The sequence below is a fragment of the Schistocerca serialis genome, chromosome 2 (genome assembly GCF_023864345.2).
Source record: "Schistocerca serialis cubense isolate TAMUIC-IGC-003099 chromosome 2, iqSchSeri2.2, whole genome shotgun sequence".
NCBI lineage: Eukaryota > Metazoa > Arthropoda > Insecta > Orthoptera > Acrididae > Schistocerca > Schistocerca serialis.
This window is the reverse complement of record NC_064639.1, coordinates 312205850-312224082: the sequence shown is the minus strand read 5'-3', so window position 1 is coordinate 312224082 and position 18233 is coordinate 312205850. Positions and strand designations below refer to the sequence as shown.

General features: G+C 42.9%; 1 protein-coding gene across 1 annotated transcript in view; it reads right to left on the bottom strand.

The window, feature by feature from the left end:
* The window catches only part of LOC126455937 (uncharacterized), a 249628-nt gene extending 232432 nt beyond the window's left edge, over positions 1-17196 (bottom strand). The window contains exon 1 of the mRNA XM_050091695.1: positions 16983-17196. Coding sequence (XP_049947652.1) covers positions 16983-17013 — 31 coding nt within the window. The 5' untranslated portion in view covers positions 17014-17196. The remainder of the gene's footprint in view (positions 1-16982) is intronic.
* Positions 17197-18233: the final 1037 nt, after the last annotated feature.

Genomic DNA, 18233 nt, shown 5'->3' with positions numbered 1-18233 from the left:
TATGTCAAACGGTTATTCTGTAATAAACTGTTATATTCAGGGGAAGAGTTTGTGCTCACCCTGTATATTCCTGTCAGTAAACATAATTTTCTTTCATTTACAGGAGATTCTCTATGTTTACTAGCAAAATACGCTGCAAAGGTATTCCTCTAACTACCACCAAACCCAGTAACATGTCTTTTGATGTACCCTGTCTTCATAACAAAAAAAAAGAAGGAAAAAAAAAACCACTGTGGATGCTGATGCGGCGGGAATACTAACATGAAATTAATTCTTAGAAATTTCTAAAATCATTTGTCTTATTAGATATTTCTTGGCTTCTTTGCAGTGGATAATTCTGAAAAACATTCAAAAGTATACATTTGATCATGTTATTTAATACCGAAATTTCTGCGTAAAGATCAATACTTATATTAAGTTTTTGCAGCATTAAATTTTCAACTGTGTTAACAAAATGGTCAAATTAGACGTTGCATTTTTTAATTCACTGGCAAAATTGGCATTTGAGGATAGGTTGCGTTCAAAAACGAGTTGTCAGTTCACGGTTTAGCTAATCAGCCGATGCGTTATACACAAAATAGTGACCAACTTTTGTGATCTTTTTGTGATTTATTTAAAATGAATCCTGGAAAATCAAACTACACTGACGGAAAAAAAATCGCAACATCAAAAAATACTTAACGTAGAGCAATGAAATCACTGGAGTACATTTGTCTACGTAATATATGTAAGTGCCGGCCAGTGTGGCCGAGCGGTTCTAGGCGCTACAGTCTGGAACCGCGCGACCACAACGGTCGCAGGTTCGAATCCTGCCTCGGGCATGGATGTGTGTGATGTTCTTAGGTTAGTTAGGTTTAAGTACTCGTAGTTCTAAGTTCTAGAGGACTGATGACCTCAGATGTTAAGTCCCATAGTGCTCAGAGCCATTTGAACCATTTATTATATGTAAGTGATTAACATTGCAAGATCACAGGTTAATGTAAGTGGGAGGTAGCCATTGCAAATGGCAGCTAACTCTAAATATAGATAAATGTAAATTAATGCAGATGAATAGGAAAAATAATGCTGTAATGTTTGAATACTCCATTAGTAGTGTAGCGCTTGACACAGTCACGTCGATTAAATATTTGGGCGTAACATTGCAGAGCGATATAAGTGGGACAAGCATGTAATGGCAGTTGTGGGGAAGGCGGATGGTCGTCTTCGGTTCATTGGTAGAATTTTGGGAAGATGTGGTTCATCTGAAAAGGAGACCGCTTATAGAACGCTGGTGCGACCTATTCTTGAGTACTGTTCGAGAGTTTGGGATCCCTATCAGGTCGGATTGAGGGAGGACATAGAAGCAATTCAGAGGCAGGCTGCGATATTTGTTACTGGTAGGTTTGATCATCACGCGAGTGTTACGGAAATGTTTCAGGAACTCGGGTGGGAGTCTCTAGAGGAAAGGAGGCGTTGTTTTCGTGAATCGCTACTGAGGAAATTTAGAGAACCAGCATTTAAGGCTGACTGCAGTACAATTTTACTGCCGCCAACTTACATTTCGCGGAAAGACCACAAAGAAACGATAAGAGAGATTAGGGCTCGTACAGAGGCATACAGGCAGTCATTTTTCCCTCGTTCTGTTTGGGAGTGGAACAGGGAGAGAAGATGCTAATTGTGGTAGCAGGTACCCTCCGCCACGCACCGTATGGTGGATTGCGGGGTATGTATGCAGATTTAGATGTAGATGTAGATATAGAAATGCTGGTACCGGTGTAACCGCCGGAATGTTGAATGTAAGCATGTAAACGTGTGAGAATTGTGTTTCGCAGGTGCCGTATGTCCGTTTCTGGGATGGATTCTCAAGCCTGTTGCACTTTGTAGGTCAACAAGGGGGCGGTTAATGCTGTTTCTCGGTGATGCTGGAGTTGTCCGATGACGTCCCATATGTGCTACATTGGAGACAGATCTGCTGATGCAGCAGACGGAGGCAACGCATCGACACTCTGTAGAGAATGCTGGGTGACAGCAGCAGTATGTGGGCGAGAGTTATCCTGTTGGAAAACAGTCCCTGAAATGCCATTCGCGAATGGCAGTGCACTAGGTCGCATACTAGATTGACGTATAAATTTTCGTGGGATACCACGAGAGTGCTCCTACTGTCATACTAAACTGCTCTCCAGGTGTAGGTCCAGTGTGTCTAGCACCCAGATCGGTTGGTTGCAAGCCCTCGACTGGCCTCCTAACCAACACACGGCCTTCACTGGCACCGAAGCAGAACCAGCTGTCATCAGAAAACACAACAGACCTCCATCCTGCCCTCTAATGAGCTCTCGTTCGACACCACTGATGTCACAAATGGCGGTAGTTTTGGATCAGCGGAAAGGACGCTACAGAGCGTCTAGCTAAGAGCTGTCGTTGAAGTAACCTATTTGTAACAGTCTTTTGCGTCCGTAGTGTCAACTACTGCTTAAATTGCTGCTGCAAGCCCGTATGAAGCGTCAGAGACATATGCCGAACACAATGGTCTTCCCTCTGGGCAGCGCCACGTGGCCGTTCGGCGCCCGGTCCGTACATTCTCGTGATCACCGCTGCTAACAATGTGGCTACATTCGTGCCAAGTGTTTCTGCAGTATCGCAAAAAGAACATCCAGCTTCTCGTAGCCCTATTAAAAACCTCCTTAAAACTCAGTGAGATGTTGATAATGGAGTCTTTGTCGCCTTAAAGGCATTTTTGACTAATGTCAATTCACCACGTCCAATCTCGAAGGTAACTAAAGTTATTACAGCGTGTATTTAAAGCAAACGTGATTTGCATCCTCATAGTGGCGCTATTTGCGCCACTCTCGTGCGACTGGCGTGAAACAGGAATAGACATCATGTTTCAGCAGTAGAAACACCCCTACCAACTTCCGTTCCTTCTTTATTTTACAATTTTTTTCGCCAGTGTATGTGAGTAAAGTATTGTCAAGTACTTTATTGCTCTCATAAAGTGTAAAGGCCAGCTGCCCGAGGTAACGTACAATACTTTATTATAAAATACGGGGCCCGCCCGATTCGACCGAGCGGTTCTAGGCGCTTCAGTCCGGAACCGCGCTGCTGCTGCGGTCGCAGGTTCGAATCCTGCATCGGGCATGGATGGATGTGTCTGGTGTCCTTAGGTTAGTTAGGTTTAAGTAGTTCTAAGTCTAGGGGACTGATGACCACAGATGTTAGGTCCCATAGTGCTTAGAGTCGTTTGAACTACAAAATACGGGTAGCAACTACAGCTTTGAGGCACAGTCATCTGCGCTTTCGTCGTGGGACCTGTGACAGTAATCGATGGCACCACAACACCTGTGGACTACGTGAACATTGCTGCGGACCACCTGCGTCCCTTCATGCTTATTACACTGAAGCGCCAAAGAAACTGGTGTAGGCGTACGTATTCAAATGCAAATATATGTAAACAGGCAGAATATAGCGCTGCGGGCGGCAAGGCCTATAAAAGACAACAAGTGTTTGCCGCAGATATTATTACTGTTACAATGGCAGGTTATCAATATTTGAGTTTAAACGTTGTGTTATAGACGGCTAACGAGCGATGGGATACAGCATCTCCGAGGTAGCAATGAAGTGGGGATTTTCCTGTACGACCATTTCACGAGTGTACCGCGAATATAAGAAATCCGGCAAACCATCAGATCTCTGACACAGCTGCGACCGGGAACGATTCTTCAAAAGTGGGACCAACGACGGCTGAAGAGAATCGTTCAATGTGACAGAAGTGCAACCCTTCCGTAGATTTCTGCAGATTTCAATGCTGGGCCATCAACAAGTGTCAGCGTGCGGACCATTCAACGAAACGTCATCGGAATGGGCTTTCGGAACCGAAGGCTCACTCGTGTACCCTTGATGACTGCACGACACAAAGCTTTACGCCTCGCCAGGGCCCGTCAACACCGACATCGGACTGTTGATGATTGGAAAGATATTGCCTGGCTGGCAACTGCGGCTCTTACAGGTGCCACATTCGTAAGCATCCTGTCTGAGCACCTAAATCCATTCATGTCCACTGTGAATTCCGACAGACTTAGGTAATTGCAGCAGGACAATGCGACACCACATGCGATTAGAAATTGCTACAGAGTGGCTGCAGTAACACTCTTCTGAGTTTAAACATTTCCTCTGGCCACCAAACTCCCCAGACATGGAAGTCGTTGAGCATATCTGGGATGCCCTGCAACGTCCTCATCAGAAGAAATCTCCATCCCCTCGCACTCTTACGGAATTTATGGTGTCCATTCCCTCCAGCACTACGTCAGATATTAGCCGAGTCCATACCACGTTGCGTTGCGGCATTTCTACGTGCTCACGGGGATCCTACACGATTTTCGGAAGCTGTACCTGTTTCTTCGGCTCTTCGGTGTATTTTCCCCGGCATGGTGGGAACTTCCAGTAGGATAATTACCTAATTTGTAGTCCTCGCGGATGCACCAGCCTTAATGAATACGGTTGTTGTTGCTAATGACGAGACAACATTAGGGTAACGACAGTTGGAAAGTTTTCTGCATAGCTGAGGAGACGGGAGACGGCGTGTATGCAGATGATAGAGCTCTTGAAAGTCACACAGGGCCGGGCCTGATTCACACGGATGAGTAGGCAGATAGGCAAGCAGCTGCCAGTAACTGGAGGCCGTGCCTAATGGCACGGGTGCAGGGTCCGCATTAGCACACAGATGGCGGCCCGCGCTTCCGCGTTGCGGCGCCTTGTTTGGCGGCGTCCTCCCAGGGCCCAGCAGCCAGCTGACAGCTAATGGTTGGGCTTCCCCCCCAGGCAGAGGATCCGGGCCCGCGTCCGTCTGCCCCACCCTATGTCTAACTGGAACGCCAGGGGTAGAAGCTGATTGCCCGATGCTGCTGTTGACCTACAAACGTGGTGTCCAGCGCCTATGATTAAATTCGGGCCGTCATCTTGAATCCCCTCAGTTTGAAATGGTCTATCCGAAATACACTGAAGAGTCAAACAAACTGGCGCACTTGCCTAAGGTAGTGTAGGGCCCCCACGAGCACGCAGAAGTGCCGCAACAGGACGTGGCGGGGACTCGACTAATGTCTGAAGTAGAGCTGGAGGGAATTGACACCATGAATCCTACAGGGCAGTCTATAAATCAGTAAGAGCACGAGACGGTGGAGATCTGTTCTGAACAGCACGTTGCAAGACGTCCCAGAGATGCTCAATAATGTTCATGTCTGGCGAATAGTTCAAATGGCTCTAACCACTATGGGGCTTAACGTCTGAGGTCATCAGTCCCCTAGACTTAGAACTACGTAAACCTAACTAACCTAAGAACATCACACACATCCATGCCCGAGGCAGGATTCGAACCTGCGAGCGTAACAGCAGCGTGGTTCCGGACTGAAGCGCCTAGAACCGCTCGACCACAGCGGCCGGCCACGTCTGCCGAGTTTGGTGGCCAGAGTAAGTGTTTAAACACAGAGAAGTGTTCCAGCAGGCACTCTGTAGCAATCCTGGACGTGTCGGGTGTCGTATTGTCCTGTTGGATTTACCAAGTCCGTCGGAATGCACAACGGACATGAATAGACGCGGGTAATCAGACAGGATGCTTACGTACGTGTCACCTGTCAGAATCATATCTAGACGTATCAGGGGTCCCATATCACTCCAACTGCATACATCCCACACCATTACAGAGCCTCCACCATCTTCAACAACCCCTGCTGACATGCAGGTTCCATAGATTCACGAAGTTTTCTCCATACCCGTACACATCCATTCACTCGATACAATTTGAAACGAGATTCGTCCGACCAGGTAACATGTTTTCAGTCATCAATAGTCCAATTTCGGTGTTGACGGACCCAGGCGGGGCGTGAAGTTATGTGTCCACGAATGGGCCTTCGGCTCAGAAAGCCCATATCGATGATGTTTCGTTGAATGGTTCGCACGCTCACACTTGATGATGGCCCAGCATTCAAATCTGGAGAAATCTGCGGAAGAGCTACACTTCTGTCACGCTGAACGATTCTCTTCAGTCGTCGTTTGTGCCGTTCTTACAGGATCTGTTTCCGGCTGCAGCGATGTCAGAGATTTGATGTTTTACCGGATTCCTGATATTCACGGTAAACTCCTGAAATGGTCGTTCGGGAAAATCCCCACTTCATCGTCACTTCGGAGATGCCTCGTCCAATCGCTCGTGCACTGACTATAACAGCAACTTCAAACTCACTTAAATCTTGATAACCTGCCTTTGTATCAGCTGGAACCGATCTAACAACTGCGCAGATACTTCTTGTCTTATACAGGCGTTGCCGACCGCTGCGCCGTATTCTGCCTATTTACATATTTCTGTATTTGTATACGCATGCCTACACCAGTTTCTTTGGCGCTTCAGTGCACGTGAATAGCACATTCCTTTGCAAATACGAGGCGCATTCAATAATTATTGCAACACATATTTTTCTTCGTCCAGTTTCGGTTAAAAAAATGCGGGACATCGTGGAATATTCCCGCTTCAGCCCCTACAGTTTCATGGAGCTCCGATACTTGGTGGTGCTATACTTAGGCTTCAAAATGGTGTCTGTAACGAAGGCGCGTTCCAAGCAGAGAGGTGCCATTAACTTTCTTTTGGCGGTAAATCAGAGCATCGCAGATATTCCAAGGCTCTTGCAGAATGTCTGCGCATAGCTGGCAGCGAACCATGCACGCTGAGTCGTTGGGCGAGGAGTGTGTCATCATTGCAAGGTGTGCCGGCCGACGGCTCTTAGCTGCGACTCCTGCAATGTTGCAATGAGCGGACTCTCTCATTCGAGGTGGTCGACAGATCGCAAACAAACACCTCGCTGCACAAGTAGATGTGTCTGTTAGCAGTGCTGACACATTCGTCCACCAGTTGGGGTACTCAAAGGTTTGTTACATGCGCGTTACAGCCGAGTTGAACTCTTAAATACTTCAGAGTATCACGTACTTACGTAAAAATCATAAATCCGTCACTTAACTATGGAGATCAGGATAAATGTTACCCAAATGGAGGTAGAATCTTGTATTTCGCTTGACCCAATGTGGTACGTAAACGTCTAGTTGATACAGAAACTCCTGAATCTTGGTTGTTATAACTTGCAGACATCGCTCCAGCAGAACTGAGACTTCAAATGGCCGCCATTAGCAAATGGAACACGCTTCACGTCCTCGAATCCTAGAAACGCTTTCAGTCCATACCCTATTGGATAATGCTCTACGGTGGCAATGGTACAAGGCGTTTGCCTTATGGGTTTAAAATGCTACTATTATCTTGTGCTTCCGCGAGCTGATTTCTTAAGTTGCTGTAAAGAGCTGATCGAGATCTAGTTTGCGCTCCTCAAACACAATTGACCTCCCCCCCTCACTCCCTACCCTATAGACCTTCACCCCTATGCCTGTCGCATATCCAACCTCTCCCATACATTATGTGCATCATTAGCAGGATTGAAAACAACAAAGAGTATCCGACCATGAATAAACAAACCTTGGTCAGGATAAGACTGTTCTTTATTACAATTATCGCACCCCGATTACGATACATTCTGATTAACTTTGTGGTATTTACGACTGTATCTTACTCGAACGTTATTTTCTCTGAAACGGATAAGCCACAAAATGTTCCTGGGTATGGAAAAACAAATCAAAACGAACAAGTTAACTGATACATAACATCTAACCAATGTTAGCCAGCTAACGAGTGCCAGGGAGTCTCGCACACCCAAAGCTCTCCAGCGCCCAGGGCAAAGTGGTTTCGCGTTCGATATCGTCTTCTGCCCAGCACGCACAATCAGTTTTTATGCCAACCATTCATGGACTTCTACGCTACTTTAGCTTTTAATGGCTTTTCATATTAACTGCGACTCTGAGAAAGTATTATTTCCAGATGACTTGAGGGAAGTCGACTGTCTTTGCCCATGTGTCTTGAATTTAGGGAGCAGTTTAATATTAAATAGGACGTACACAATTTAAACGCAAGCCTCTGAACTTTTGGGTCCGTGTTTGGTGACCTCTGGTGCTGTTTTGGGCTCACAACAGCTGTACGGTAGACTCTCACCAATTAGCGATCAACGTTTTTTCCCTGTTACAGCCCATCACTGGCATCCCTCTTGTCAACATCCCACTGGGCCTCGATAAAGAACTATTCTGTCTCTTTCAACCTGTTGTCGTCACGTACTTTCGCTACTCTCCACTTCTCCTCCAGCACTCACGGCGTTTCTGAGCGTAACTATAGCACCAATCATTAAACTTGTTGTCTCCCTATATATGTACTCGGTTCCATTATATGTTCACGCTTGAGCGTGTGGCATGATCATGTCCTGTTGCAGTCTCAACCCACTCTCCACAGAAAGCATGGAAAGAAAGGTGGGAGACGAACTGAGGTTCCTGCAAATGTTGGGTGGTTGTAATTAAAGTGCAGTTACTCACGGATATCCAGAGTAGACTGTAATATGCGTAAGTAGTCGAGAAGCGTGTCCCTTTACGGAGGAGGAAGTCCGAGAGGAAATATGTAAAATATAACGAGTCAGATCACCGGGTCCAGATGATGTTCTCGCGGATGTTCTTTAGACTCTTAATGTTCAGATAAGTGCGAACTTTCGCCAGCTAGCCAACGCATGGGCTCCTAGAGGACAGAATACCAACAATGTGGAAAAGCCAAACGAAATTATCTCAAAGATGAGCGAGGACAAAGATCCTCTTGTTCCAAAGACGTACTTCTAGTTCAATCTGCCTGCTAAACAGTTTTGGAAAAGTGCTGGAAGAAATGCTATGAAGCAGACTGAAGGAGCAAAGAATGTTGTTTAGAACCAGACCCCATACGTTTGGCCTTAGGAAAACAGGTGATATCTTTTGCAACAAACTCTTGATGTAAATAGGCAGCGACCATTATGAGAGATATTGGTGAGGCGTTAGAACACCTTTGGTGGCCAGCACGTTTTGACCGAAAACGAGGGCTGAATTTCCCTGCAGCTCTACGAGCAGCCTGGAAGATTATTTTCAGGACAGAGGGGCAAGACACGCATGTGCAGGTCAACACTAACCGAAAGATGTCCAAAGATGTGGCCCTGTGTTCTGGGATTTTATGCTCGATCTACTCACAGATATGACACAAGAAAATCAGTCATAGATCTGGTGGCATATGCCGATGGTGTAATGAGTTTCGTGAAGGGAAGCTCAAAACGCAATCCCGAAATAGGCTGCGTTGCTGTATATATTTTAACGACAGTACTAGAATGACAGAAGACATTAATTTTAACGCAGTTTGTTTATCATTGAAACAAGCATACTGTCCCTAGACAATTTCACACATTCTCACATCACTCCTTCTGTCTAGCCGCAACGCAAATATTCACCATGTAATTTACATTCGGAAAGAACACATTGTCTCCCTGGCTCCCTCGATAAGTTACACGACTTTTTCAGATATCAAATTACGTTGACGGTCACTTTTCCAGTATTCAAATTGCCATGCGCTATCAATGGCTGCCATTCAGGTATCACGATCCTCTATTCCTATTCATAACTATCGAAGCTTCATTTATAAATTCACATAACTTCTACTGCGGGTACACAAACAAATAATCTATTCACGATACTTCTCGTTAATTTCAATCGAAGTAATATTCCGCTTCTGGACCGCTGCCCAACCATCACCTTCGGCCACTTGTAACCCACTGATGTCTCTCGCACGTCTTCCAACCGTGTACATTCTAATACGAAATCCCCTAACCTTTGCCACGAAATCGCTCCGCCTGGAATCTTCTAGAAGGCCAACGATATACTAGTCACCGGTAGTAGGTACCTCTTGTCGATTACTAGGTGGTGTACCCGGCTTCGCTCAGGGAGTTGATATGAGATTGTGTGGTAGCCGGAATAAAATGATAATCTTTAAGGTATAAGAAGTAAAAATTTTTATTGAAAACATTTCCTAACTATTTAAAATTCCTGTTTATAAACAACAGTTTTCATTTCGTCATTTGGAGTACACATGTACAAATTTTTCGAATTTCCTACTTGAGATCAAGCAACATACAGCTGACCGTGAGAGAAGCAGTAGTCTTTGAGGCTGATCCCGCAGTATTTAAAAGTTTGTCCTTGCACTTTATTAATCGTAAATCTGCAGGCGAAGTTGAATGGAAATTGCAGTCTTTTGAATCAGAATGACAGTTAGTAGAGACCAGTGGTACTCTGGAAATAAATAGTGTGCGTCCTTTGTACTTTACAGTCATAAGTACAGCTTCCGTGATGTTATTCGATAGCTGTTTGACGATCATCCTTGCTCCATTAATAGTTTTGGTGAGTTGAGATTTCTGAGTAGTATGATCGGAGATCCAGTTTTAAGTCGAAGGCATTCCTGGTACTTGAAAATAGTTTAGAAATTCTGTAGGGAGGTTAACACTTTCTTCAAAATTTACCACCGTGTCGATCGATTTGTGCATTCTCTCTTCACCGGGAATTTTCTTTTGAAAACTAAAATTAGAATCGTCGATAATATTATTTTTAGTTGCCAAAGTTGCCCTTCCAAATTGACAGTCCGAACTGGTGTAGTTCTCATGTGCTGATTCTGGTTCGTTGGAAACTTAAACTTGCTTCGCACTCTTTTTTTTCGCTGTCCTTTTTGTTTTCGCCGTTTTGCTTCAGAACTGGCAAGATCTCCTCCTCTTTTACGTTTATGCGTTGTCTCAAATATATATGTCAACTAAACTTTATATTAACAATTACACTAAGTACAATTTACACACTTTTCACACTTTATTTTCGATTTATATTCAGTCACTGAATCACTTTGACTACCCACATTTCACTGTTTGTTTTTATTCCCTAATTGCACTACTTTTTCGGTTCCTCCCTTCGTCACTGATAAGAAAGTGACGTTAGAACCATACGACGTGCCTTGATTGTACACCCATTCCAGTTGGTAGCCCCACCGGTGGCGAATTCCAGAACATACCAAAAAGACTTCCAATGATCAGCAGTGTTCCAGAACATTCCACAACATTTCAGAGCGCACTGGAATGTTTCACAATGGTCTGGTATGTTCCGGGGTGTTCCCGAGCATTCTGGAATTTTCCCGAATGTTCCAGACTATTCCCGAACATTATGGAACATTCCGCAACATTCTGGCACGTTGTGGAATGCTCTCGAATGTTCTCGATTGTTCTGTATTTTTTTCGAACATTCTCGAACGTGCTGGAATGTTCTAGAAATTGCTAGTGTCCCGAAATGATACAGCAGAGAGGGCTGTGAGAGGATGTCACTCAATGGTACGCTGACTAGGTCCGTACCACGGCAGGAGCGGCCTCTAGCCCAAGGGAATACAAGCGCCGGTCCGCCAAGCCTCGGTCGCACTACAAGAGTCGCACTAGAAGACCAACCGTCATCCTAACTGTTTAGCCGAGACTTCTGATCTATATCAATTGCTTCCAATGGAAATTGTATGTATCGAAGGACACTGATTATTTGCATGTCGCCAATTGCTTGCGTCACCTGTTTGTGAAAAGGAAAAGTTAAGTACTGTCGATTTCAAATATTGTAATAAATTCCATTAATAAGACTTGCTTGAATTGTTGTTTAGCTATCGGAGAAAGCAGCTTCCTAGGCACCCTATATTACACCAGCGGCACGATCCCACATGTAGATTGTAAAACTTCTCAGCCCTTATATCTTCAAAAGCACGCCCTTCAGGTAAAAACGGAAACCTTCTTCGTGGATAGGGGGCAGAGGGCTACCACACCATGTAACTCCATTGATCGTGTCGGGACTCGTTTCTGAGTTTTAGCTGCACGCACATTGAACACTTAATTTTTCAAAGTATATTCATTAGTAAGGTGTCGAAAATGGTACCTTTACAATGCCCAACAGAGCTTATTTAGAAAAAGTGAGTAAGAGAAGCAGAAAAATTATGCAAAATATAATAAGCATGGGTAGTGATTACAAACTGCCAATACGAACAATACAAGTGTATGACGATGCAATTTTAGCTACTATCAATGGGCTATTGTGCAAGTGTGTCGACCCACAGATTGCTACTAGTAACGCCAACACGAGCAATAAACATAGAACAAGTTTCTAGCTTTAGCGAGGATGTGGTATAGGCACAATACATATAATTTTGTCATTTTCTGTCCTTCCTGGTATTGCAGTTTTAATGGTCAACAATGCATTTGCATCTAACGGTTGACGTGTCATATAACGTACGGGGGGCTTGAATCTGACAGAACGTGGCGCTGGCTTTGCAAGACAAACGACGTTACTGCTCTTGGCTGTACGCTGATTATGCACACCGTGTCTCACACGTTACCGGAGCGACTTCATTAATTGCGCCAAAGATGGAGAGAAGCGATGGACTAGGTGGCTAATGCTCGTGCTCCCGCGTTATCTGCATCTCAGGCAATTACGTCTCGTGGTCGCGATGCGTGACACACACACACACACACACACACACACACACACACTGGCAGCATGTTGACAGCTTGTACATTTGTTTCGTGTTCTGTAGCACATCATGTTTGTCTTGCATGTGCAGTAGTCGGCACTGTGAATGCACTAACATACTCTTAAATTTAGCGATTCTATTAGCATATCCTTGCAGGTCATAACTGTCACGCAAGGGGTTATTAATTCTGGCAAACACATGTCAGGAGTAACCTCTGCTGCTCTTCGGTGTATGTTATGACAGTGTCACCCGAGAGAACTCAAGTAAAGAATCAGCCGATGTCTGATGGAGGTAATTAATTATCTTGTATCAACAGCTGTCACGACTACGCAAAACTGGCATTCGTATTAATATTCCATGTCGGAAGTTTACTCTTAGCTGATCTTCTCTTGTCTCCAGCAAAATAAAAATTCCACGGAAACACTAAAATCAGTGAACTCAGTTCACTAACGCAGCTATAGAAGAGAGGATACATAAAATGGAAAAGGCATATTATACAACTAAAGACCTTTAAAGTCAAAATGCCTGTCCAAAAGTACAAAATTAAGGCGTACAGCAGAGTAATGAGAATGTCTGTATGCAAGTGAGTGTGTAGCACTAACCCGAAATTTAGATAAACTAGGAATACTAGAAAGCGGATTATTATAAAAATATTAGGCGCACGAACAGCTATGAAAGGCTGGAAAATACGAAGTAATGATAAAATTTATGGAAAAATAGAAAACATATCAGCGGTACTGAGAGAGAACACGTTTGATATTTTTTGTACATTTATATTGAGTGTAAGATCTTCAATTATTTGTGGGATAAAAAATCAACAAGAAGTTGGATCCACGTAGTAAAAAGAGTTCAGAAAAAACGTAATATGAAAGTTGCACAAAAAACTGACAGAAGTGTTTTGGGAAAAAAGTATTGAATATGAAAACAATCCAAGCAAGGAGAGCGAAAAAAAACTAGTCTGAAGTGGTCAAAGGATAGGAAAAAATAGTGAACAGATCAAGGAGCACTGGAGAAAAAGAAAAGAACGACGAATAAGGATTTGAAATTGGCATGTAGTCATTATTTGGCCCATCTGTGAAAAGAAATAATAACTGTAACAAAAGTAATAAACATCGAACAACTAGTTGGCGCAGACAAGTTTTCATGAAGAAACAGGAATTTCTGACAACAGTAAAACATTGCCACGAGAAACTACTGGAAGAGCATCCGGAAAGTCCAAGGGCTAGACGCACAAAGTGTGGGGAGCGAAATGAAATGATATCACATACCTAGATGTAAAACCCTGACACCAGCCGAAAATTTGAGGAAGTTGTCACAATAATCGACGAAAAGCTTGGATAGCAGTATCAGTTAGGGAAAGACTCCATACTACAGATACTATCCTCTTATTGTTGTAGAAATAATTTTACTAGAACCGTATCAGAATAGCCGATGAAATATTCCGTTGTAATCGATCTGATATAACACTGTTCCATAAAGCTAAGCGAGTCACCTTCCTCATAGAAATCGCTCTATCCAACACCCATAATTTGCAAATCACGTTCAATTAGAAGATGGCCAAATACAGTGCTTTGGCATGTGAAAAAAGAGACTATACGCGTTATCCCTGTGGTAGTACCAGACAACGCCATTGTCCAAGAATGGACAGTTCAGAATATACTAGATCTAAGACTGTTACCTTCTCTTTGGAAAACATAGTTAATTTAGTTATAACTTATTATTTACCGTAATAATTTATTAGTAACCCGTGAAAATAATTAACCCAATAAGTGACACTAATACAATTAATAATAATATTGTTAGTATTAATATAACGGTGAGTGTGTTAGTGAACTGTTTGTGTTAATTTCCTAGATTTCAATGTTTCCTTTGATAGTACTTTCAAACATCATCTCTAGACCACATCTAGGTGGTACACCTACATACCACGTAGGAGAAACTCTGGTTGTAGTGTCCGAAGGACACAGGTAGCAAACATTAGGGAAACTGAAAACCTTTGTCTGCTCTGGAGGCGTATTTCGATATCGTCTAAGTAACTGATGAGACTACTATCGATAAACAGAATATCCGGGCTTGAACCACAAGTTAATAATAACTTTCAACAGTCACGATAGGTGCGTAATTTTTCGACAACTTCTACAGTTCTTATTATATGTGGTCTCATGCAATCGTAACTCATCGTGAGGCAAAAGATATGTTACGGGTAGGTCGCTGTTACACTGCACTGAATAGCTCGCATTTTCTACTTTGAGTGTTCCAATTGATATTTCGCTATTCGTGAGTTTGTACGCGTCAGTCAGCGAAACCATTACACAGGCCTATATCATTGTTACTGATGCGTACATCTTCTGTTCCCAGAAAAAAAAAACCCGCATATGTTCTAATTTCAAAAATGGTTCAAATGGCTCTGAGCACTATGGGACTTAACATCTGAGGTCATCAGTCCCCTAGAACTTAGAACTACTTAAACCTAACTAACCTAAGGACGTCACACACATCCATCCCCGAGGCAGGATTCATACCTGCGACCGTAGCGGTCACGCAGTTCCAGACTGAAGCGCCTAGAACCGCACGGCCGCACCGGCCGGCCTTCTAATTGCAAAAGAAATCCATTTTCAGGTATACTATGGAGAATATAAACCTATTTAAAGATTATAACTCTGACATTATCTTATATTGTATAGATTTTTATTGTCAACAGCTTTGAAACATAAAAAAATAATCATCGCCAAAGACGATAACACATGCGTGAACATACACTGGAAATACAGACACCAGTATACTATCGGACAGTTTATTTGAAACGTGTGTCTTGCAGAACACCCATACAGATGACAACATACGATGAACCTTGTAATCAAAGCGTCATGACAACCATAGGAGAATGACAAGATGAAACATGTCAATTTTAGAATAAAAACTGTAGTGGAAATAATGACGATGCCACGATGGCTCCAGTATATTAGGACATGTTTTTATAAAACAGATCTGAAGATGGTCATTATAGACCGAAACGGGTAGTCTGATGACAAAAAATTTGTGACATAGACGTGAAGTAAAGGAAATTTATAGTGGAAATAATATTCATAACTACAGATTTATGTACTGTTGTGTGTTACAAATATTATCACAGACTTGTTTATAGAGAAGACCTTTGCAGTGGAACTTTACACGCATGTGGTAAGTTTTCAGTTTTTCTTTCTTTGCTGACTTCTCTAAGTTTCTTTTAATTGTAATTATTTTCTCACTTATATCAGCACAGTACATTTCCTATAGACCGTTATACAAAGGTTAGGAGTAAATTTGCTTGATGGAAATGAAAACGGCTTTGGAAACGTATAATGCATAAAAGACGCGTTAAGTCTATTTAGTCCAAAAAGTACTACATTTCTGCTATCATTACCCGATGTTCTTTTTTCTATTATAACTACATCGCTAAAAATTGTTATTTGGATAAATAAAAGAAGATAACAATACTGGTAGTTATATCAATCACAGTATTCTCCGAAACGACAATTTTATGGAATTTTACAAAATTACGTTCATCATTTTTCATGCCCTAACCTAACCGCAAATTGTTCTAGAAAGTATTGTATTACTAACAAGTGAGAACTGTAAGGCTAGTTTTTGTCGTCAAGAAGAATCAAATTAATCCCGATGTCATAAAATTGTTGCAATTAGTTTAGTAGCAGGAGACTAGACAGTGTAAGACTTTAGAAAAAGTTGAGAATATATAAAATACGTCTTTAAAATTTGTATGTGTTTTACAGCGTTGGTCCCGATTTATATGTGCATAAATGTCGTAACCTAAATACAGAAATGCATTATCACAGACTCAGAAACGTATCGTTTTCATACATTTTTATCAAAAGTGGATTGTTTCCATTTACACAATCATTCCTCCAAACCTGTAAAAATACTTTGTAATCGCAGCGCTCTTCAGACACCAAACATTCAGTCAAGCGTTCACACTGAACTTTGTTTATATCATGTTTGCTCTCGAAGTGTGTAAGAGACCTTAGTTTTGTTCAATGCATTTCAATATGTAAATGCTCATTCTCAGTCACGAGTATGCTGCACGCAGCCTTAACAATGAGTGTTTACGCGAAGGAGATGTGACTTGTTGTAACATAAAAACTGTTTCCGATACGATTTCATTAAAAAGACGGTGTACTATATGGAGAGCGCATGCGTATTCAGGTTGAGAAAACTGAACGCGCTTGGCTGGTACGGTACACTCCGGTTGATAAGGCATGATTTTTTAACAGTCAAATTACGTGTAGATGCACTTCTTGATTCTGGTTTACTCTATTTCATGTAATTTAGTAAGTTTTATGCAATTGTGATTACAATGCGATAGTCAAGTTACGTTACAGGATATCTTAATCTATTGCAGATACACCAAATTGTCATTTTTTTATGGCACCGGCCTATTCAATAAGAGAATTTCTTGGTAGATAGAACAGTGATGAAAACGCTTGTATTAAGTGTCACAGCATTCTGTCTAAATCGCGCCTCGCTTCGACACTCTTCAGTATTTTGTACTCACCGAAGATGAAGATTGACGCTACTGGAGCCATGGCCGGCGCGTGTTTGGCGGCAGTAGGAGAGAGCGTAGCTTGTCGCCGCGGGGTCTTCCCACATAACAGCCGGCGTTGAGTCACTGCACGACACGACACGACACGAGATTACACGAGACGAAACACGGTAAGGCACGCCCCCCCGCGCGCTCGCTCGCTCTGGCTCCAGTCTTTGGGCGTCGCGGTGCGTCGCGCTACTATTGCCGCGTCCGGCCGTCGGTTCCCTTTATACGCGCGGTGACGTCATCGCCAGCAGGCCTCGTGGTGGGGCTCGGTGCCGCCGCGGCCGCTGGCCGACGACCTCCGCGAGGTCGGAGGGCTGTTCTTCGCTGTGGACTTGGCCGTTACCGTACACCACAGGCTTCACCTTACGTCGCAGTTATTCGAGAAAAAAAGAAAAATCTCGATCGGCTACTGTCAATCTCTACAAAACCAACTGAGGTACCGGATGTAGAGGGAATCGCCCACGTGACTATGCACACATTGTTACAGATCAGTGTTTTTTTTTCTTTTTTTTAACAGTCTTATGACTTTCACAAGCCGCGACATTGTCGCGAATAAAACAGTGACCCGTATATACAATAAGTTTCCTTTAATTTACGTATATGGTCACAAACTTTTTGTTAACAGATTACCGGTTTCGGTCTATAACGACCATCATCAGATCTGCAGCAAAAAATGGGAAAAACATAGATACACTCGCAGATTGTATACAGCTTGTCTTTTTAACAATCTTACTTTTGTCGTGTTCTTTTTATTGCATTTTATTACTGTAATGCCTTTTATACGTTATAAGCTCATTACAGACTTCAACTTTTGTATCCCCCTTAATTTTCGCTGTTTCAATTAATTACTGAAAACTAGTGTATGCCGACATTAGCGACATCTGGTGAACTTAAAACACAAACATCTTGTGGCTACTGTACGGCAGCTTGTTTTGAACAGTAGTGCTACTGACAACATGACTCGTACATATGATGTTATTTATATATATTTGACGATGCTGGTGCTGATTCTGCGTTTAACATTTGACGATGTCACTATAGTTGCAGTACATTAGGACTTTGTTTTTATAAAACAGGTATACCTCTTCATACTTAAAGCGAACAAATGCATATATTGTCAGTAGTACTTTTCACTATGGTCTATATATTGTTTTTAAGCTGTAGACAATCTGTGAGTGTATTTATGTTTTTCCCATTTTTTGCTGCACGTCTGAT